We start from the raw sequence: 23,664 nt of genomic DNA, 5'->3' as shown, positions 1-23,664 counted from the left end.
ATTGTTGTTAAATTCAACGAATGCTTGCGCTTCGAATTCAGACTGCAATTCGCCATTCGCGTGGAACGTTGATCGTGTAAGTTTGTTGCATTTAAGTTATAATAAATACACTTGTACATTTCCGAAATCATACGGGAGTCAACGGCGTAAATTATACGCTGAGAATTGTTGATTCGAGTGCAGGGGTGACTTCTGGGTTTGTTTGCTTGTGCGGTCGCAATCTTGCGGATGCAATGAAGTGGTTTAAATTGCATTAGTTAAATATATACACAGACATAAATTAAATAGTGTGACTAATAACTATTTTCCTGGACTTTTATGAGAGGTTTCATTTACAAATACAATATGTGCAACAGTCAAAATGCAACGCACCTTAAATGTATTGACTAATTGACTAACATGAGCCGCAGCTATTTTTTATTCGAGCATTTAGTAAATATTTAAATTTGCCCGCTTCGACAACTTGCTAATGCGCTCAGCTTTGGTTTATTTTAGAGGCACGAACCTTCGAACCCAAACTTCACGCGACATTCTAGTGTGGTTTGCTGTGCTCAAGTGCGAATTTATGTGTGTATGTGTGGTTGTAAAATATTTGTGCTTAATATGCTTGCTTATCCGTGTTTACCTCCTCTAATTATTCCTGTTTCACATGAACTATGTACTCTGTACTCATGTTCGTTTTCTGCACAGGTTTGAAATGCACACGAGTGTACGATTCAACTCAATTAACACAATTGTAAAAAATAAAAATTAATTTCTAATTTTGAGAAGTCTGCATTGTACTGAATACATGCAATTAATCAATTATAACCGCAGAAATAAAATGTATACTGAAATTTTAACTGAAGTTTCAACTGAAGTTTTAACAAAAATTTTAGCTGAAGTTTTAACTAAAATTTTAACTGAAATTTTATCTTAAATTTTAACTAAAATAATAGCTGAAACTTTAACTGAAATTTCAACGGAAATTTTAGCTGAAATTTTAGCTTAAATTTTAACTGAAATTTTAATTGAAATTTGAACTGAAATTTTAACTGAAATTTTATCTTAAATTTTAACTAAAATTTTAACTTAAATTTTTACTAAAATTTTAGCTTAAATTTTAACTAAAACTTTAACTGAAATTTTAACTGAAATAAATTTTAATAATTCGTAAATCGGTCATGTTTCAAACTTTCAACATTGCAGACTTAAAATATTTATTACCTTTTGAAGCAGTTGGTAATGCATATGGCTGTAGCTTTGCCTTAATCTTGTTTACTGATTTAATTATTTAAGTACGATGATATTTAATCGCAGACATTAGTTACGTGCAAATGCCGTTTCTTTTTAAGCGGGCTACTCAAAGTTCTTCAAATACTATTATGAAATAATGAAATGAATTATGTGATAAAATTATGAAACTGCGTCATGAAATAAACGCGGAATACTTCAAGTTTCGACCTTGTTGATGACATTATCTTGCAATAACTTTGTTCGGTTTTTACTAAAGGTCATGCGACACTACTTTATTTAAGTCGCATACAATTTTTTAGTGAAATATTTTTTATGCCATAAACAGGGTGTATGTATTAAGTTTGCCACGGAGTTTGTAAGACGCAGAAGGAAACATCGGAGGCCTTTGTCAAATATCTCCCTTCCGCTTTTTTGCTCTTTATTCAATGCTTTATAAAAAGTGTTACAGTGATCGGATGACAACTTCACAATACCCCCCTCGTAGAAGGGGAGCCCCCCTCCTTATTTGCGAAGAACTCGGACAGCTACTTTTCACAAGCCTCTTTTGAGTTCAACTTAACACCAACAAGGGCGTTCGCCATGGCAGGAACTGGTGGTAATCACTTGGCGCTATGTCCGGGCTATATGGTGGATGCGATAAAACCTCCTATCCGAGCTCCCGTAGCTTCTGAAGAGTCATCAACGAAGTGTGTGGTCTGGCGTTGTCTTGGAGGAACACTACACCTTTCCTGTTGGCCAATTGTGGACGCTTCTGGTGATCGCCTGCTTCAAGCGGTCCAGTTGTTCGCAGTAGATGGTAGAATTAAGCGTCTGGTCATATGGGAGCAGCTCATAGTGGATTATTCCTTTCCGAACTCGCCAAATACACAGCAAAACCTTCCTGGCCGTCAATCCCGGCTTTGCCACTGTTTGGGACGATTCACTGGTCAACCACGACCGTTTTCGGTCATGCGGCACCCAAACATCAAGCTTTTTTGTGGTGACTAACTTCTATTTTCAGAACCATTGTTGTGATACACGAACTATTACAGCATTGTCTTTGTAAATTTCACAAATTTCATTGGTGACCTGCGTGGCATTCTTCCCTTTTTTATACAAAAATTTCAAAATATAGCGAATTTCTTCATTATTTTCACTCATTTTTGAATAGCTATAACATTTTCTCATCTTCCTCGAATTTAATTTTTTTTTTTGTTTAATTGAAACTTAAAATCTCACCTTTCCAAAACTATATGGATGACACAATGTGATTGGTAGCACTAGAGATATACGACTGCAACGACATACCAATATTAATATTGGTTTTGTATGTGTATGAAAATATTAATGAAAACATTGTGTTGATGAAAACTTTCCTATTATGGGAGTTGTCTGGTTATGAGGACTGTCCGTAATGGGGGAATTTTACTATGCTGTCATATCATGTATTAACAATTGTTAATTTCCTACTGATAGAAATATGGCCGCCTTGACTTTTGACCATAAGAAAATATAACACTGCGAGAGAATTATAGAATAACTTTGACGGACAGAAAATAATATCAGAGAATTATTATCTTAAGAAATCTTAAGATATTTATTTTCAAACTAGCAACTAACAGATGAACGGATCAGCTTGAAACAATCAAACCTGGTTTTATATGCAATAAAATTGTAACTGTATGCCTCTAATTTAGTTATGTATATTCGCTAATATAGTGTACCAAATAATCTGATCATGTTGATTTGGAATGAAATTGATTTTGAATATGTTGAAAAAAAATGTTCATTTTGATTGTGATTTTTGTTTTTAATTTTGTTGATTTTGATTTTGATTTTGATTTTGATTTTGATTTTGATTTTGATTTTGATTTTGATTTTGATTTTGATTTTGATTTTGATTTTGATTTTGATTTTGATTTTGATTGTGATTTTGATTTTGTTTTAATTTTTTCTTTTTTTAGAATTTTTATACTCATTTTTTTATTTTTATTTAGCTTTATTTAATTTAATTCTATTTTCATATTTATTTACTTTTTTATTTTATTCAATTCAGGTATTTTTATTTAACTTTACCTACTTTTTCGCAATTTCTGTCATAATATAAACTCAATGTGTATATAATTGAATTCCTCTATACTCTTTTGAACTCGTTCTTTTTACTTTGCTCCCTTTTCTCGGACATCATATACTGTTGTTTAGATTGTATTCGATTGTTAAGGCTCTACAAATTGTAGAGATTTAACTGTTGCCAAGATATTACATATTTGTTATTTCTATTCTTCCCACTCCAAACACTTAATCTATCACCAAATACACATAACAAACACCAAAAGCCGGTGCCCTATAAAAAGTTCTATTGACCTATTACTGCTTTAACGAAAGGTTTGGACAAACCCCGCTTAACAATGAAAAACAAAACTTGCAAAATTGTTTTCAATTGGCTCCCAATCCACGCCGGCTGGAAGCAACTATTGCTTGTCATGTAGCTGTAATAAAAATTACAACAAATACAATAACGCAATGAAGCATTAGCACGCCAGTCAGAGTTTTGGCTTCAATTTAATTACACACGTTGCACAGTGTTTGGCTGCTAATGAAAAGTGGCACATCTTATTTTGTAACCGTGAAATTCGCTAGTAAAGCTTTTAAATTTCACTTCTGGTGTTTTATGAAAAAATTGTCAAAAATTTAAACAATGTCTGTTGCAATACCCCTACAAATGCTTGACTTTATAAATGAAATTTGGCAAATTTCCTATATGATTATATATTGGTTGTCAAAAAAGTCTTGCGGTATTTTCGCTAGTTGGCGCTGAAAGCGCGTAGTTCTAGTTTTATTCGTCGCATCGGGTCATGCTATACCTTTTTGGAATGCTCATTTCACGCGCTAACACGTGTTTGATTTATTGTTTCTTTTAAGTCGTTCGTGAGAGCGTCGCAAAAGAGCAAAATAAAGAGAAAATACGGCAGATTTTACAGTACTACTACGATAAATATATAAATAAAATTTGTGCAGTTTATGGACCCGATACAGTTTCCATTTCCACCGCACAACGATGGTTTCAACGTTTTCGTTCTGCTGTAGAGGTGGTCGAAGATGCGCCACACTCCGGAAGGCCTGTCGTCGAAACATGCGATAAAATCGCTGAATTGGTCGAAAGAGACCGGCATAGTAGCAGCCGTAGCATCGGTCAAGAGCTGGGCATGAGTCATCAAAAATTCATTTCAATTTCAGTAAAAAAAAATTGAATAAAAATACCGCAAGACTTTTTTGACAACCCATTATTTCATATAAAAGTTTAAATTATTTTCCGGCTAATAATGCGTATACTATACTTTAATTAAACGTAAACTCTTTATTTATATGAAAGTCCAGTGATCATAGGATGCAAAAATTTCAAACTTCCGGCAATTAGTTAGATATGAGTTCAAAATATGAAATGCGCAAAGGGGCATACTTCAACAATTAGAATTAACAACTAAATTATTAAAAGCAGTTTTTTATTTTACAAAACTAATTTAGAAGTGCTCATTAAAAACTTTATTAAAACTTCAAGTTTTTTTATTAGATTTCTATGAAGACACGTCACTAGATAAGAAAGCAAACAAGTAGAAAGACCTGAATAAGAGCAAACATTTACTTTGGCTGCATTGAAGCTATAATACCCTACACAGGTGCATGTCATGTAACACAGAGAATATAAACAGATCTCTTACTTAAATTGTAACAGTCTCTGAGCTATGATGGCTCGAACTGAACAATTTCTTCGGAGATTGCAACATTGCCTTTGTCAGCAATCTATGCCAAACTTCGGTGAGATATCTTGACATTTTTTCACGCAAGCACTTGATTTCGATCGGTCAGTTTATATGACAGCTATATAATATAGTAGTCCAATATCAACGTTTCTGAAATACCACCAACTTATTGTGGAGAAAAGAACGTGTGCAAAATTTCAGCACGATACATATTTTAAAATCTGAGGAACTGGACGGACATTTAAAACTCTGTAACCGGAAAGAATAAAAAAGTTAAACCAAAAATTAAAATTAAAAAAAAAAAACATGGGAAATTCAAGAGCTTACAAATTGCTTATCTGCATTAGTTTCATTGTTTTCAATTATTTATTTTTCGTTTTCGGCACACGGTGCCACAATAAAACATCTACAAAGCGCGCTTTACAATTGGACACTTGAATGCCGCACACGAGTAATCAAATTGAAATACTACTTGGAGAAAGTTTTACCGTAACATATAGTTACAAACATTTATATGAACACATATGTGTGCGTGCCTATTTATGCTTACATATTTATGTTTTATGCTGCCACTGTTGGTTGCAAAACAATAGACTTTGAATTAATGGGAAATGCAATGATTTAATAAAAGACAGTCTGTTACATGCAGACGAAAGTGAAACTAAAAAGTTAAGAGCTAACCAAAAGAAGCAAAATAATTTAATTTCTTCCAAGTGCAAACTCAGTTTTTAAATTTAAGCAAATGCGTTTTTTGTAATGCCTATTTTATATAACCTCGAAATTTTCCATTAAATTATTCGAAGAAAACCAAGAACCTGCATTTTGATTTAAATTTGGGATTTTTATTTGATTAAAAATTAATATATGGCGCTTCAAAAATCATGGCATAAAGTTATTGCTTTGACGACCTGGCAGTCCTTTTTTAGGTCGAAATTTAATTACCTTCTAATTCACACAGCAAAGCAAACCAAATATTATCAATGAAAAAAGCAAACTTTCTATTAATTATTGTTTAATTTTTCGTCCTCTCATAGGCGTTTTCTTCTCGTTCTTTACTTCAAAACATGTTTGAACGAAGACTTCCTTTAATATACTCATTAAAGCCTTTTTTTGAGTATTTCTACGTTTAGATAAATGAACTTTCCACAAATTTAAATTCCATTTCATCTGGTGTTTAATCTAGAATAATGTCGCAATGTCTGGTTCTAAGAAAAAGTTTGAAAACAATTTTTTCACGAAATGGTAAATGAAAAGCATAACACAATTTTTGTACCAATTTTTTATAGTTTTACAGACATAGATAAATCTATAAAGAATACACCCAACTCTTTTTTTACACGGTTTCTTTTTACACGGATTTCTGAGGAACGTATCTACCGTGTAAAAAAAGAGTTGGGTGTACTCTCTTTCAGGCAAATCGGACAAATAGAAAATGAGAAATCGTGGATATTGCTTTGAAAATGACAGTTTCGAGAAAAACCGAAAATAATTTGCCTTTGAAAAATCTTCTTGTAGACATGTTCTAGAATAGTTAAACTTTGAAAACCGTTCGTATGGTATATCCTGGCCATTTTATTTATTTGAAGGATGTAATTGCGGTTGCCATCCCTCTTGTCGGCGTTGGTAACCTTCAAGACATTCCAATCCTTCCGTCAGTATTTTATATCCTAAGAAGCCGAAGTGCATCCTCCGGTTTTAGCTTGCGAGGTATCAGAACCTTTGCTTTCAATATGCACGAAAGCAACTTAGGCCTAATATTTCCGGAACTGCTCTCTACCACAGGCCTTAAAGATGCGCAACCGCTTCCTTTATCCATAGCCTTGAGGGGTCTCCATCTAGTCTTTCAACGAGCGCGTCAATCAGTTTCATCTATGCCACTTTCCATTTCTAATCTGGTATTTGTCCAAGGGGGTTGCTTCGGTCTATGAGTGCCACGACTAGATGGCTATCTCCCTGGCCTTCGCTGACACTCTGGACATTGAAGGTTTCACTGGCAGCGTTGCTTGACTTTCAACGGGCTGTTGCCTTTGGCTGCAATTCCTTCTTCGATCCGGTTAGCGAAACTCGGCTCCGAATATGTGAATTGCGACCTCGATGCATAATATGCTCAACCTTCTTCCATTCTTGTCGTAGCCCAAGCCAATCTTTCCTCTTCCTCCTTCGTCCGATTGGACTGCAACTAAGCCACTGCTTCTTTGCTTTTGCTTTCCATCCCTCCTTACTGAGTTTTGTCTAGTCTTTATCGACAACATAGCACCCTTGACATCTCCTGGAGAAAGTAGCAGAGCTTCCTCTTTCATTGTGTTTACGCTTGCTCTCGAGATCTGAGTCTTTACGCACTGTAGAACCTCTACGTTTCAAAGCGGGTTCGGCAGTAACACTGCAACTGCTGTGAACTGCTCTCTTCACAGCAGAGGTGTGGCCGCTGACGTCACAGCAAATAAGATCGCTGTGCCCACCGGTGGTAGCAGCCACTTCTCCCACCGACGTTTGCGCTGATATCCCAGCCCTTTTTTTCCTTTTGGTCTCCCTTTTCGAAAAACCTCTACACCTAGCGTTTTATACCTACCGCCAGGTACCTCATTAGCAAAGGCAGAAGTAGATATACACCCCTTTCCCCAGTATTATTTTGCAAAGCATGTTACCACAAGGAGGAGAGTGTATATCTTTTTGTCTCTCTGTTTTAGCTAAACGCCGCCTGCTCTCACCACGAAGACCTGCTATAGAAACTAGTTCAGTTGCCAAGCTATGATGGTGCCAACAGCGACGTCCATTGTCCAGTCGGCACCCGTTAGAAGGATATAACTAAGATAATTTTCGCCGACCGATGTGAATTACATATAAAAAGGCTATAATTCCATTAAATTTCTTGAAGGACTACTGGTGTGGGATTCAACGTAAAAACAGTCGCTTTGTGTGCTGGTCTCACTAATTCCTATTATTGTCTCAGTCTTACGATACGTCACATGATCCTCTTGCAATATCGGTTTACATATGGCATCAATAGTTTCCACAAAAACGACTGATTTTGGACGACCTTTACGAAATTCGTCTTGGAGTTATATTCGCTTGAAAATGTTCCCGGTTTTTTTAAGTTGCTGTAAACGTTACAAATACAAAGAATATTCCGTATATTTAAACGTTCTGATAATGTATTACATTAAAAATCTCAAAATTTATAATAGTAGGTTATGAGCTAACAAATAGCTACACTAGGGTTGCCAAATCCTGAAATATAAAAGGCAACCTGCGGAAGGTCTTGACCTCGTCGATTACTAGTATGAAATATAAACAGAATAAAGGAAGCAAATAATGTATTCAATGACAAGAAATAACCAGGCTACAAAGAAGAGAGGAACATTCCAATTTTATACTATATGTAAATATACTATATGCAAACATATACATATACATATACATACATATGTAAGGCTTATATGAATACCATACAAAAACACGGATAGGCTTTAACGGCAAAAGTAAAACTTTAATAAAGCTGTCTTTTTTAATTAAAGTGGAAACTTTTAGGGTCAGAATTCTGTGTCTGTCAATAAATCCTTGTACACATATACATATGTATGTATATATATGTACAATGTATATACAAGTACAATCGATCTGGCCTTGAATGAGAGTGAATGTGTCGTTTCCTGTAAAAAACAGGCTTGATTTGTAGGTCAAACTTCATCACGGGCAAGGCCACAGACTGCTCTTGCTAGGTGTTAAGCCAAGTGTTTGTGTGCGCACTCCTCCATAAATGTAGGCATGTCATTGCATGAACGTATTGTTGTTCCGCTGCTATCATAAACCATTTCATTCACTTTTATTATTACCAACTCAAGGTGATATTTTAACGATCTCCCCATTTATTCCATATAAAATATGCAAAATTAATTATATCTTCCTTTTCCTCCTTTCAGCAAATTAATTTAAAGATTACCACAAAATGTCGCTTGATGAGGTAATTACATATCTTCATACATTATTTTTGAAAAAGTAAAATTATATTGCTGTTTTTATTACAGAAATTCAATGCCGCTGCTGAAAAGGCAAAAACCTTCACAAAACGTCCCACCGACGAGGAACTGCTGGAATTATATGCGCTCTTCAAACAGGCCACGGTCGGCGATAATAACACATCTAAGCCCGGCATGCTCGACCTGAAGGGCAAAGCCAAATGGGAGTTCTGGAACAAGCAGAAGGGCAAATCACAAGACGCCGCCAAGCAGGAATACATAGAATTCGTAGAGAAATTGTCAGCTTCTTATCTTTAATGTAGAAAGTCTTACTTGTAAATATAAAATGGCCAAGGCAGATTGTGAAACGTTTTTTGGAAATATAAAAATAATGAACAGAAAATATTTTAATCGGAACTATTTTAATCCCTGTTGAAGTTTTTTGTAACTAGAAAAATATTGTTCAAACAATTTAACTTTACTGTCAGGAAAACATTACGAGCATTAGGAATAACTCTCACTCAACTCGCAAGTTCTCATTGCCCTCGATGCCTTTGCCACCCGACACTCAGTAGTAGTGTACCCACTTTGTTCTAGCCACTCTCCACTGCTGCCTCGCTTTCCAAGACACTTTTGGCCGATATGTGACATGAGGTTAATGCGTTGATTGCTGCTTGGCTGTCCATATAGATGTGAACTCCGAAGCTACAACAGACAGCTCCGCATTAACATCTCTTTCTGAAAAATACTGCAGTGGCCTGACAGCTTAAAAGGGTGTCTTTTTCTGTGCTCACCCCGAAAATTATTTCCCAATTGATAATTGGAATCATGCAATCAGTGTTTGCTAGACCATCATTATCCATCGAGCTACTATGTATATAGTCTATCTAATAGAAATTCGTCGATAGATGACCCTCATAAAGGTTATTATAAACATTTTGATTGCTCAAGAGCTTAAAATAAAACCATAAGCTTTATGTATGGGTGCCACAAAACACAAACAAAAAAACTTGATAGATAGAATTTACATTTCCAAAACGCAACGAAGTCGGTCCATTTCTAAACGGTGGTTACTGGTGATAAAAAATTAAAAATGGGCAACGTCAAAAACGTAAGTAGTCTATTCGCTATAAGCCGGCGCAAACAGCCAAAATAGGGTTGAAAGTCAAGAAGGCATTGCTATGTGTTTGGTGAGATTGGTAATTGAACCACTTGAAGGAAGAGATCAGAAATGGCCAGATCAATAGGAGAGGAATTGTGTTCCAAAAGTAAAGGATAACGCCTACTTACTCACATCAGTAATGGTCTGCCAGAAGCTCCGGAAGGTTCTTATGCATCAATCTCATTGTCAAGAGGTTGAGCCAATTATTTACTCCCTCTTTCTATGGCGAGTGGAATTAGCCTCAAGAGAAGCTGATGTAAATCAACTATGCCATCTTCTTGCCAATAAGGACGAGGGTTTCTATGAGAGTAGCATTCGAAAATAACTCTAAGATGGCAACAAGTTATAAAGCATATAGTACATGAACATACATAATTTACCTAAATCAGATTATATTTATGCTAAACTAAACCTTCAATTTAATTCAAAAATAATGGATTTCTTCTTACTAGGCCTTATATTTCGTGTTGACTTACAGGCTCACAGTTCGCTTTATATAGCAGATTTTGAAACAAAAGACTTAAGCAACAAACTTCAGTAATATTTCAACTTTTTCAAATTAATAGATTTTTCTTTTACTTATAGCCAAAATTGTTACTTGTAATATTTGTTTGCAATCTTGGCGAAGGTGCAGCGATATAATTTTACAATTCTAAATTAATAAAATCAGAGCGTCCATAAATAAGAAAGTATACGCCGTGCTTAGAGTAAAAAGAGTAGAAACAAAAAATTCAATATTTTTAACTCATTTTTTTATCTTGTTTGAACATGGAATGCATGACCCTTCTGCCTACTAGTTAAATGTTAGATTTTACCATCCAACCAAAGAATTGAAATTGATTTGACAAATTGACATTTTTCCTTTATTTACTATTTTTTCTTTATTTTTTTTTGGAGTACAGTTAGTGTATTTGGATATCTTCTTTGAATAATTACTTTAAGGGAACATTTTCGATACTTATAACAATATATTTTAATAGTTATTCTGCTATTCAGGGCCGAAATTCAGTCATTATTGAGTTACAATTACTACACCGACTACAATAATGCCGACATAAATGTAATTCTAACAAGTCACAACAATTCGTATTAATTCAGTGCTTTCAAAACTCATCAACTGTTGGTTTCTCAACAAATGTTGCTAAACAAATCAACAGGTGAGCCGAAAAATCCAGAATTGTGCACAGTTTTATCGCTCACCGGCCAACACATTTTGCTCGAAACTACAAAGAGACGCCAATAAAACGAGCTGCCGGCATAATTCAAGGTACACAAAATGTTTACCTCTTTCCATATATTTACATGTATTGCAGAGTTTTCATGAATGAATGGCAAACGGTCAGCATGAGTTGTATGTAGGTGCAGTGCCATAAACACTCACAAATGAATGAGAGTGTACTCACACTCAGGGGATACCTGTGTTTGTTGGTACTAAGAGATAACAGGTATAATGAATGATATATTCCATTGCCACCGGCGCTTATTTTTAATAATACAAGAATATGTATATCAAGAATCGCAACTGCAATATGCTCTTTGATTCAGTGAGAGCGTGAGAGATCGCTGGTGAGTAAATGTGGCGTTTACTTATCAGACACCAGCTTTTTGTCACATCTTTTCGTATATGAGTACGAAAACCCTCGATGGAAAATATCAACGTATGAAAGAGTCCATTAAAGAAAAAATAAATTTTCTCTGAAATCCTTCCGACGGTGAAGCGTATGCGGTGAGTTTCACTGTGAATAGATAAAACATATGATTTGCAGCTAGTAAGAGTATCGACAAAGATGTTTAATATAGTCAACGAAAGGAAAGACTTTTTTATCGACTTTCTTGACTCTTTCGAGCTTTTGTAAGCATTTTGGATATGGTTCAGATATGTATGTCTATAATATGTATTATACTTGTAAGTTTAAATAATGACTAGAGGTCATTTGTTCCATTAAGTAGAAAAGTTTTTTCCGGTTTTCAACGTTTTAACATATACCATAATTTACTTGTAAGCTAGACGAGACGACGAAGTTTGTACCACCCAGAAGGAAACGAAAAGGAGACTATATACGTAGGACAAGAAAACAAAAACAAATATTAATCATCGAAAATCTCTTAATTGTTTTTCAAAACATTCTCCATTAAGATGTATTCACTTTTGCTTGGGTTTGAACCAATCATTGAACCACTTTTTGTCACATCTGATTGAGGTATTTCCAAAACATGATTTCTAAACTCAACAACCGCCTCTTTAGGCGTGGAAAAACGTAGACCTCTGAGTTTATTTTTTTCGTACGGGAATAAAAAGAGTTACAAGAAACATTTACAATGAAATTTTCATGGAATATTGAATGATCCGCTGTAGTTAGAACAGTTTACGAACAGAATCAATGGTTTCAGGAACTAATACTGATTATGAGCGAGCTTCACGAAATTCGTGTTGAAATCATCTACGACCTCGATTGGATTCATCGAACCAACGTTAAACACTGGTTCTTGATGGAGCTTCATTACCAAAAATTTAGTTAAGTTTATGGATGCATTGTTCCTGAGATAATCCAAGTCGAAAGTTATAAAACATACTCGCGCGATTTAATTCCATTTTGTGGTCGAGTTGAATATTTTAAGTAATTGTAAACAACACAAATAGTGCTCGTTTATCAAAACATTCTGAGAGTCTATAACATCAAAAATGTTAAACTTTACAATAAAGTTGCTAGTTTCCAGATTGTAACACTAAGGTCGCCAAATCCTGAAATATAAAAGACAACTTACGTAATATACGTAAATGATCAGCGTGCCGAGCTTAGTTGATTTAGTCATGTTCAATTTTCCGCCGATCTGTCTATATATACGGGATAAGATAAGATAAATAGGTGAGGATTGCACCGCGACTACGGTCTAAGGCCCAGCATACTGATAAATTCCAATATGCTGCTAGGTGCATGGATCCAAGGGCTTTTATCCTGCGTCTGCAGACTATGCTGTCCATTAGGTGTTCTGGAGTTTCAGGCTCCCTGTCGCAGAACCGGCAGTTTGCAGAAGAAGCTAGGCCCATGTTATAAAAGTGCTTCTTGTATATACGGGAACTAGTCCCTCAGTTATTGAAATATCGATCTGAAAATTTGCTCATGTCCTTTTCTAAGCAGCTACTAATTTGTAGGAACCGGCGATATCAGACTACTATAGCATATAGATTATTGCCCAACTCAACACTACAGTATCCGAAGAAATTTTCAAGATCGGACTACTATATGACCATATTACTGTCATGCAACTGAATGATCAAGTTTTTGTATGGACACTTCTTTATTTATGAAAGTTATTCTTGTTTTAATATTGATTAGAGTATTTTTAAAAGTCGAAATAGGGGAATCACTCATTGGACAACAGAAGTTGGACTCATTTTTTGGTATTCGAAATTCACCTAATTTTGTTTAAAAATAGCAAGAGGATGGATGCACCTGACTAGAATATCCGGATTTTAACGCAAATATGTTAAAATAAAATTCCAACAGTGTGGTCTTTTGTGGATATACATATATAGTGTATGCATGTGTGTGTGTGTGTTTGGAAGTGAGAGGTACAAAATAAACTGGTAGCAAACGTTTGGCCCTGATCTCTATTTATCTGCTCCCACCTCTACATATACGAATGCATGCTACCATAAGAGTCCACTGCTTGCTCGGCGCTGAGTACTTGTCAATTGTCGAGACGCGAGTGGTGGTTGAGCAGAGTGCCGACGACGATGACGACGACGACAAATGAACAAGTTAGTGAGGTGCGATCTGCGCTGAGCGGTCGGTTTCTGCCATTTACGATGCGGCGCTTCAAATCAGTCTACAAGTTGGCTTATTCGCGTTTGTTCGATCGTCGGGCGATAAGCGGATGTCTGCAAACAACCAGGCAGGCAGTGAAAATACAAGTAAGTTGTTGTTAGTGACCAAACAAGTGAGTGTGAGTGAGTGAGTGAGCAATAAATAAGTTGTCGCCGCCGCCGGGCCAGAACCAGCCAGCCAGCCAGCAGACAAAGGTGGTGAATAAAACAAGTGGGGAAAAGAATAAATAAAACAACAACGACAACAAATGTGAAGTGAAACAAAACGCAAAACAACAAGTTAAAAGAAGAATAATGAACTTGTTTGTATTGCTGATACGTTACCAGCGCCGTCGATGGCTGGCTTGTTCTTGTTTTTAAGTATTTTGGCCACCATCATCAAAGTCCGCAGATAAATGTGTTGCAAAAAAAAAAATATATACCACAAGAGTTGCAGAAATTCAAGAATCTTAAGTTTAATAAAAAATACTACACAAAAAAGTGACAAGGAACCAAATACGTGAGTGACTGAGCGAGTGAAGGCATTAAATTTTATGGCACTAGGTACTAAACCAGCAAGTAAAACACAAAAAAATTGTAAAAACCAACTGAACAAAACTGGTACAACAGCGCTAACCGGACTGGGTGGTGCCGTGAAAAAAAACCGCAAACGAATAACTACGCGCATATTTTAATCATTTCCTTATTATAACTTATTGCCTGTATCCTTTGTTGTTGTTTCATGTGTTGAATAACGCCACAGCGCTGACATTTTTTGTGCAATTTAAAGAAGCCTGTTGTTGTTGTTGCTTTTTAGTAGCACCATTTACTCGCGTCTATCTTGCTACTGATTTGTTACACAAATAATAACAAAAACTCGCAATATCAGCGCAAATGACAAAGTTGCCGCTGCAGCAAAACAAATGAAGTGCAACTGCAGTTATCGTTGCTTTTATTGTGTGCATGTGCTTATGCTTGCCTGTGTGTGTGTGTGTTTTCGTTTTCGTGCATTCTGTTGCGCTGTGAGTGTTTTTGGCTAAAATAAAAATTTGTTTACGGCATGAAATTCGAGCTAGAAAAAATGCGCTGAGCAGAAAATTATGCATTTTTATGTTTTATGGTGAAGATCGGGTAAACCGGTGGAAGTGATAAGGTAGAATAGTGTATAAAATATATGCGATAACAGTTATAAATAAAAAAAATAATATTTTAAATAAAAATATAAGCATAAAAGCAAAAAAAATATATGCTTATACATATGTATACATATAGTATATCGACACCTTAAATGCAAAAGAACGTATCATTAAAAAATCGAAATTGAGTTTTTTATTGCTTACAATTCATTACATCATATTACATATATGTATATGTCGCATTAAATTTTTAGCTTCCGCTGTAGTGTATAACCAATATGTAACCAACTTATAACCACCATATAACCAATATATAACCATTTTATAACCAAAACTCAAATTTTGTTTTAATGTGAGTGGTTGCTTTTATAACGTTTTTCCTTCGCCTGTCAACTTTCGAAAAGTGATGTTACGTTATTTTGTATTTTAGGTGACTATGTGTATCAATAATACAACATAAATAAATATTAATAAATATATACATACACAATTTTAAATTAAAATATATTTTAATAGAAATGTGCAAATATTGAAGCAAACTTACATACATACATATATGTCTACGTATGTATATAAATACGTGTGCAAGTTTACCTGCAGAAATGGCAGTAGTAAATAAAACAAAATTTATCGTCGTCATCAACCGCGCACAACAGCTACAACACAAAGTCGTCATGCTCAAGATATAAATCGCCGCTTCCTAGTGTGTTAATACATACAAACCTACATACTTACATAACATATGTTACATGTGTTGAGTTTTTCGTATATGTATGTGTGTGCTTATGTGTATATTTCCATAAACCACGTATGTATGCATGAGTAGGTGTACAGACATACATATATACATACAAATATATGCATGCCTTGATAACTCAAATCAGATTTTGCTTAAAAACGTGAGCATTTCACAGCAAAACGACAAAAAAACCAAACAAAACAAAAAATAATTGTTAATAAATAGTTGTCGATATGTTTCTTAAAAAAAAAATGGAAAATCGCTATCAGATATAATAACGTATATATAACTAATATATAACCATTTTATAACCATCAATATGCGTGTATGATAACCGATATATAACCAATATATAAACATTTTATAACAAAAACTCAAATTTTGTTTCAATATGAGTGATTTCTATTATATCGTTTTTCCTTCGCCTGTAAAGTTATGAAAAGTAATGTTACGTTATTTTGCATTTTAGATGATAATATGTATGTATGTGCCTATATAACCATTATTTCATTGCATACATATGTACATGATCAACTATATATCGATACGCTGCATTTGCGTTGCAACAATTAATCCCAACTCAACTGAAAAACCAACTATTTAACTACCAAAAACAGAAAACCAACAAATACAAGTAGAGCACTTGCGCATGTGCACGTATTGCCAACGTTCGCGCATACCAACGAGTGAACGCACATATTTATACAGCGTACAAACAATTGCCATACAAGCGCGCCACTGTGGTGTCCGTCAAAAGTCAGCCAACCGGTCCGCAGCGCACAATCCAACGCATCAAATCTTAACTCGTTCCATTCAATCACCATCTCAAACCAACTAAACCAGCGTCCAACAGCTAACCTCCCTAACCGCTACAAATCAGCGTTTCCCTCACATAACACACACATATTTTACACAGCGCTGCTGCTCTGACCACCAGTTCACTGATCGCACAGGGTACGCGTGTTCTGCACGGCGAGCGTTTGGCGGCCCAAACAGCTGTTGGCCTTTTTGTGGCAACCACCAACACGCTTCAGTCGCCAGCATGTAAGCAATAGCTTATGTGCTGGTGCTGCTTGCATATGTGGTAAGTAACAAATTACCGTTATGCACTGTTGCATTGTCAAACACAAACAAATGCACACGTGTACATTGTACAATATTAATGTGCAATATATTTTGTAATGCAAATTCCGTCAACTGCAACTATTGTGCAAAAAAAAATTAAGAAAATTAAAAAATATTTTTAATTTGTGCAGAAATTGTATAATTTCAATATTTTGCTCCAAATAAATCAGTCCAATTTGCCGCTTAACACTCGGGCATTTTCACATAATCAGTTTAATTGAGGTTTTACTAATCACTGCCATCGAAAGCGTACAAATTTGTTAATTCAACCAGTCGCTTCTTCACCTAATTTGTATATGTACGTACGTATTTATATGAATACATGTACATATGTTTATTGTATACATGCTTGGTATCTCCATCGCTTGCTTTAAACGCTTTTGTCATCCCACTCGCTCTCACAAATGTGGCTGCCGCACGCATACTCCTATTTGCACACACGCACACACACAGAAACAATACGTGAGGTGACAGGTAAGCAAATTCCCTCAGGTGTCTGCATTGCCACTGAATATTAGTAACTGCCGAATGTTGCGTTAGTATTGGTGAGATGTGTTTGCACTGTGTGCCAACCCTGTAGGAAAATCTTGCACAAAATATGATATTTTATTTGTGTTGATTGTTTTACAAGAAACGGTGTAGCTAGTAATTGCACAAAGTATATTTAACTGATTTATTTAAAAATTCGACATAAATCAGAGTTATTTACGCGTGGGTAGCTTAAATCCAAATTAAAAGTCTAAATTTAAACATGGGCTAAAAAGTATTAGGTTATGTTAAACCACTTTCTGAAGGAAAATATGAATTTATTTTTCGTCATAATGATCATCCAGGCCGTGGGCCAAATCTGGCGAATTCGAACGAGGAACCTGTTAATTTTTTTTCAAATTTTTCCTTCTAGACTATTGCAGAATCCATTGAAAATGATAATAATAAAAGAAATTTATAGTAGCTTGAAACTAATCGGAAACGAAAGACAAAATAACAAGCATTAAAGGAGCAATTAAGTAACTCAAATATTGGTCGATATATGCAACATAAAATCACCAAACAGTTCGAAAATTTTTATATTAGCTCTATGGAGGCTCAGTATTGACCCAATTCAACTCATTTTTGATACACAGAATAACTATTGCCAGTAAAGGATTCTCTCTGAATATCAAATATACAAGGTCTGTCGCAAAAGAAACAGGACTGTTAAAAAAAGCAACAAAAAATTAATATTTCCAAAAGTTATATTTTTTTATTCAAAGTAGTTTCCTTGTGTTTCGATACAGCATTTAGGCCGGTCAATTAGCATTTCAAATGAGTGTTTAAGGTAATTTTTCGGAATGCTCTTGAGGATATCGGTCGTCGCCTTTGGATAGCTGAAATGTCCTGAAACCAGTGTCCTTTCATGGGCAAATGAAGTTTTCCAAATAGGTACAAATCACAGAGTGCCAGATCAGGTGAGTAGGGTGAGTGATTAATGGTTAATGATTATGGAGTTTTTTGTCAAAAAATCAGTGACAAGCGTCGACCGATGACACGGCGCATTATCGTGCAACAGGCGCCAGGACCCTGCCTCACGGTATTGTGGTCGAGCACGACGCATGCGTGACAAAAGACACTTCATAACACCAAGGTAACACAGCATTAATCGTTTGGTCAGGTGGGACGAACTCTCGGACAATACCCTCGGAATCGTAAAAACAAATCAGCATTGTCTTTATTTTTGACTTCTGAAGACGACCGACTTCTGATCGTCACAGAGGTCCTCACGACCTTCTTGGAATCACTTAAACCACTCATGCACATTACTACGGGATAGGCACTGATCACCATAAACTTTTTTCATCATTTGAAATGTTTCAGTAAACGTTTTCCCAAGTTTAAAACAAAATTTAATATTTGCTGTTTGCATTTTACGACCGATGACCAAAAGCTGCTGTCACTTTTTGATCGATAACATCGATTGTAGTTATCCAATTGTCTTAAAATTTTTTTTTACGAAATGTCAACAAGAAATCAAACTTTTTATTTCATATACCCACCAATAGGTGGCGCCACCTGAAACAGTTATATTTAAAAAGTTCTGTTTCTTTTGCGACAGACCTTGTATATCCCATAAAATTCAGCTAATTTTGTCTTTTTAGTAAATGGTGGTGATTTAATCCACAACCCTTGTCTACAACACAAAAAATCCTACGTGTTAGGAAATTTTTAAAAACATTCCATACATGAACTCTTTTTGCCGCCCAAAACCGGATTTCGTTAGTAAAGGGAAGACAAGGAAAGACGAAGGAACAGTGCCGATCGTGCTCGGTTGGCGCCCTTTGTTTTTCTTGTTGCTAACAGCTCACTGTTACTAAAATTGCCATTTTAAAAATTTAAAAATAAATCACTTCAAGACTCGTAGAATTTCCTACAGACTATATTCCTAAAAGAAAAACAGTACATATTGTATATGTATGTACATACATATATTTATGCAAATATATGTATGTATGATATATACAACGATATTCTTAAATATATCAGACAATACCAGTAGAGTCTCTCTTAACAGCCTTACTGCTGAGAGTAACTTTTCAAATGAGCTATTCTTTGAGAACTCTAGTTACTCATTTCTTCCAAAATTTTTGCTCTATAAAATTAATTATTATTGTTTATTCCTTATGATGTTTTGATTTTTTCACTGAACCTACACAAGTATAACTCTCCTATTTACCTGCCGTTTTGTCCGGAATCAGTTTTATGTATATGCATAAGAGCACAAATGGAGCTATAAATATATGGGAATATGTGTGGAGTGACAGATTTATAACCGCTTCGCTGCAATATTTAGCTTCGCATTTATTGTTATTGCCATATTTTGGTATTCTACTCATTAAGAGCGAACTTTTACTTCATTTTTTCAATTTGGTTATACAATTTTACCGGCTCTGTTGTTTTATTTTTTTTTTTATTTTTTGTTAATTTAATTTAGTTATTCTTTTCATTCTATTCCTATATTCATAAGTTATTCTCTGCCATCCGTTCCAGCCAATACTGGTATTGCTTTCAAGGCCTTTTATTCACAAGCCCATTCATCTTCTTTTAATGCAGCGTTAAATTTAAATATTAAATGTGTTCCCACCAATTCGTCGCGTGTAGATTAGTGTTAATTAAAACATACTTATCTCTAAATTGAGTTTCTTCGATTTGTTATTCACAAGCGTTTATTAATTAATTCACCTTGTTATGGGAAAATCCACTTCTAAGCTTTAAAGTTTGAGACCTATGTATGTGCAATGCAAGTCTTATCTATAAGGTGTCACCAAAAAGATGTGAATTTTTCTATTGAAACCTAAATATATAGATATATGTATGTATGTATATATGTTCTTTGGAAAGCAGAAAAATTGGAGGGTAAATGGTTATAAAGTGACGTTGTATTTTAAAGTAAATATCTTAACATTTACATAAATAGGTTAGGTTAGGTTATACTAGCTGGATGTCATGTCATAAATAGCCCTACAGGTACTTTGTTAGATGGAGATTCAGTTTAATCCGAGCTGAAATTTACGTCGTGTATGACTTGATATCTAATTCTGATAAATATCCAGTCCCTTGAACTGCGAAGCTCCTAAATATCTAAGCTAAATTCTAAATTAGGCCGGATAGCAGTAGAGGAGATGTTCCAGCTGCTCTCTCATGCCTGCTTCCCAGCATTTTCTACATGTAACATCGTTAATAAGTCCCAAAAAATAACACTTTGAGTAAAAGTTTTTGAAATTTTTTGGAGACTTTTGGCAGAAAATTTCATGTCGTGACGTAATGTAACGGACAACGGAGGCTTTGTTTACAATTACTATGCAAGTATGACAGATCAATTCGACTATAATTTTGTGTGTGGCCATCTTATATCTCTCTTTTTTGGTACTATACGTAGATTGCCTTTTATATTTCGGTATTTGGCAACCCTTGTGTTGCAATCTGGCAACTCACAACTTTGTCGTAAAGTTTGATATTTTTGAGTACGTATATTCAGAACGTTTTGACATACGATCGCGGCTCTGGCGGCTCCTTCTCTGCCCATATACGGACGAGGGAGTTGGTGGGAAGAAGCCGTTGTAGGAGACAGCCAGTGAGCTTCTTCACGGATGCGTCAAAGCTTAGGGGAAAGGTTGGTGGAGGGGTCTACTGTCGGGAGCTCTCCATCAACTCCTGTTTCAGACTTCCCGATTACTGTAGTGTATTCCAGGCTAAGGTCGCAGCCATCAAGGTAGCAGCTGATTTGCTGTTGCAGTGTGCATCCACCTTGAGACAAGTGACTATTCACGAGCGATTATTAGCCTTTACATTCGAAGTGCGTTCAGGGTTGGTCGAAGAATGTCTAACGTCGTTATCTCTAGCATCCAGATGTTTCAAATAGTTGTCGGGCAATTGCAAAGCTGATTTAGCAAGGAAACAACCGAGATATTATCGGTAGAATGGAAACGGATCGGTGCTCCTGTTTCTTCTTGTGGTCTACTACTAGAAAAACGCGGATGCTCGTCCAACGCTGGGCCAGCACCGGCACTTGTAAATTCTGCCCAGTGAAACACAATGATCTCTTGCCAGTTGACATTTCATTGTTAAGACTTTTCAGGAAAACCAACCGGTAAGAATGGGACGGATGCTGAATTCATCATGACAAAGCAAACTGTCAGACATCGACTCAAGAACAACTGCATTTTTGACACCCCACCGAATTGGCGGGGGTTGAAGTTAAGCGTCTGTGTAAAATACCAGTTTGACGAGTCCGAATACGGGAGTTTTCATTTAATGGCATCACAAAGGACTAATTTCCTGTCTTAGGACATCGAATGATTTTTTGTTTGACATACGATCCGATTTTCGTAAAAGATCGGGCAAAAAACCAATAAACCGTGAACGTTTTTCGACGATTATTTTTTACCTGAAGGATTCCAGGCAAATAGTTGTCCTTTTTTGATGCGATATATGAGAACGCATATTTTGGAAATACTTTTTCAATCAGAGTGGCAAAATCATGCCAAGTCAACCAGATGTTGAGTATTTAAAATACCAGTTTGTAATAGTTATATAGTCCTGTCTTAGGACCGAATGTCAAGTTTTCCCGTTCTAAAAGTAACGTTTTTTTTGGAAATACTTCAAAAGTGGCATTGCCAAGTCAACCAGATGTTCGAAATTCCTTTGTAATAGTTATATGAGGGCTAAGTCAAGTTGCCTTCTGTAATTTTCATTAAGACAACTCAGACGTTCGAAAATGTTTATATTTGATATGTATGTATATGGGACCACCGGGAAATGTTGACCTGATTCAAATCATTTTATCGTTTTAAAGATGTCAACTTTTCCCATATTTTACTATAATATAAATGATCTGTGGATGAGGGACATAGGTCGGTTTCCTCAATGTCTGATTAACAGCCAGCTATCAGTTAAGCTCTTGTTAAAAAACCGAAAGGGGGAGTCATGATTAAGTTAATGGCCTTGAAACAATTTAATGCTAACCATAATTAGTAGTCCAAATTTTTGTTTTTTCTATAACGACGTTTCACAAAACAAATTTTTAAAAGTTATCCAAAATGCTTCCACCCGATAACAAAATGTCTACAAAAAGCTAAAAAGCAGTTATAATTTCGCAATTACAACTCTGTGTGAGTTATAAGTTTATAACTGAAATCGCCGTTTATATAATATATTTAAGTGCAGCTGTTGCTTACCTCTCTTTTGCCGCAAGCGTGATTGGCAGCAACAAAAACCGCCATTTATTACTTGCAACAAGGGTGTGCATGTGTGTTGCACATTAACATCTACGCAACAAATGTGCAACAAGACGGCCGACTGGCATGCCACCAAGCAGGAAGCATTGTTGCGTCTCCGCGTCTGGTTTCGAAGCTGGTTTTCCCGCCTGTCCGATTACTAACCTGACTGACTCTCAATCGATCCGGTTATTTCTCCAATACGAAGCCCATGGCCGTTCGATTTTTATTCACTACATATGTACATATAGTACATATATGCATGTGTATGTTTGCATTATAAGATTGTAGACGTGAAAAAAGTATTTGTGTATATGTAGCCATGTATGCATGTTTCATGTTTAACTCCTTTGTATCGTATTACGTCGACTAATAAATTGAATGCATTTTGTTCATGAAGCGTTGATCGTCGAGTTCATACAACGACTCCGGCACTGATATCGCCAATATTATGTAACTTCAATTGCACTAACACACACGCAAACTCAATTTGTGGATTGCTTTATTAACACATGCCACTTTTCATTTAACAAGCAGATTTGGAGTTAGGTTAGGTGGTCCATAATATATATTTTTTTATTCCTTCCTAGTCCAATACCTATTTAAAGGGGGGAACAGTGTTAATTCATGATAAAATAAGCACGTTTTTTGTGAAATAAGTACTAGGATAATATGTGCAGAATCCGCCTTATAATAACTGGTACAATATATACCTGAAACTGTTCCTCATTTTTTGAGATATCCCTCTGAAATTTCGCACACCTTCTTATCTCCCTAAGAAGCTGCTCATTTGTCGGAACCACTACGGCATTTAGCTGCCTTACAACTGACCGATCAAACTCAAATCCTTGTTTGAAAAACTACTTTATTTGTCTAGGTAACTTCACGAAATATGGAATAAATTATTATCCAAGGTATCCCCACAGTCTCTGAGGAAATTGTTCAGATCGGACTACTGTAGCATATAGATAGCATACAAACAAAACGTTCCGTGTCACGTTTCTATGGAACT

At 35.6% G+C, this 23,664-nt stretch overlaps 2 protein-coding genes across 6 annotated transcripts in view; both read left to right on the top strand.

The window, feature by feature from the left end:
- LOC126761447 (protein melted) overlaps window positions 1-23,664 on the top strand; it is a 59,069-nt gene that overhangs the window by 19,475 nt on the left and 15,930 nt on the right. For 2 of the 5 annotated variants that reach the window (XM_050477607.1, XM_050477608.1), the window contains exons 1-2: window positions 13,924-14,010; window positions 16,247-16,861. The gene's annotated coding sequence lies outside the window, so the exon portion shown is untranslated. Of the gene's footprint in view, window positions 1-13,905; window positions 14,011-16,246; window positions 16,862-23,664 lie in introns of those variants that run through there. The other 3 variants (XM_050477603.1, XM_050477605.1, XM_050477604.1) reach the window with 3 other exon arrangements.
- On the top strand, window positions 6-9,343 carry LOC126761460 (acyl-CoA-binding protein homolog). The gene is given in 5 exon segments (XM_050477634.1): window positions 6-76; window positions 4,004-4,010; window positions 8,897-8,915; window positions 8,918-8,937; window positions 9,002-9,343. Coding segments are annotated over 5 exon segments (351 nt in total). The 5' UTR covers window positions 6-20; the 3' UTR covers window positions 9,251-9,343.

Source organism: Bactrocera neohumeralis, chromosome 6 (genome assembly GCF_024586455.1).
Source record: "Bactrocera neohumeralis isolate Rockhampton chromosome 6, APGP_CSIRO_Bneo_wtdbg2-racon-allhic-juicebox.fasta_v2, whole genome shotgun sequence".
Classification (NCBI taxonomy): domain Eukaryota; kingdom Metazoa; phylum Arthropoda; class Insecta; order Diptera; family Tephritidae; genus Bactrocera; species Bactrocera neohumeralis.
Note: the sequence above shows the minus strand (reverse complement) of the source record. Positions and strands in the feature narration are given on the sequence as shown.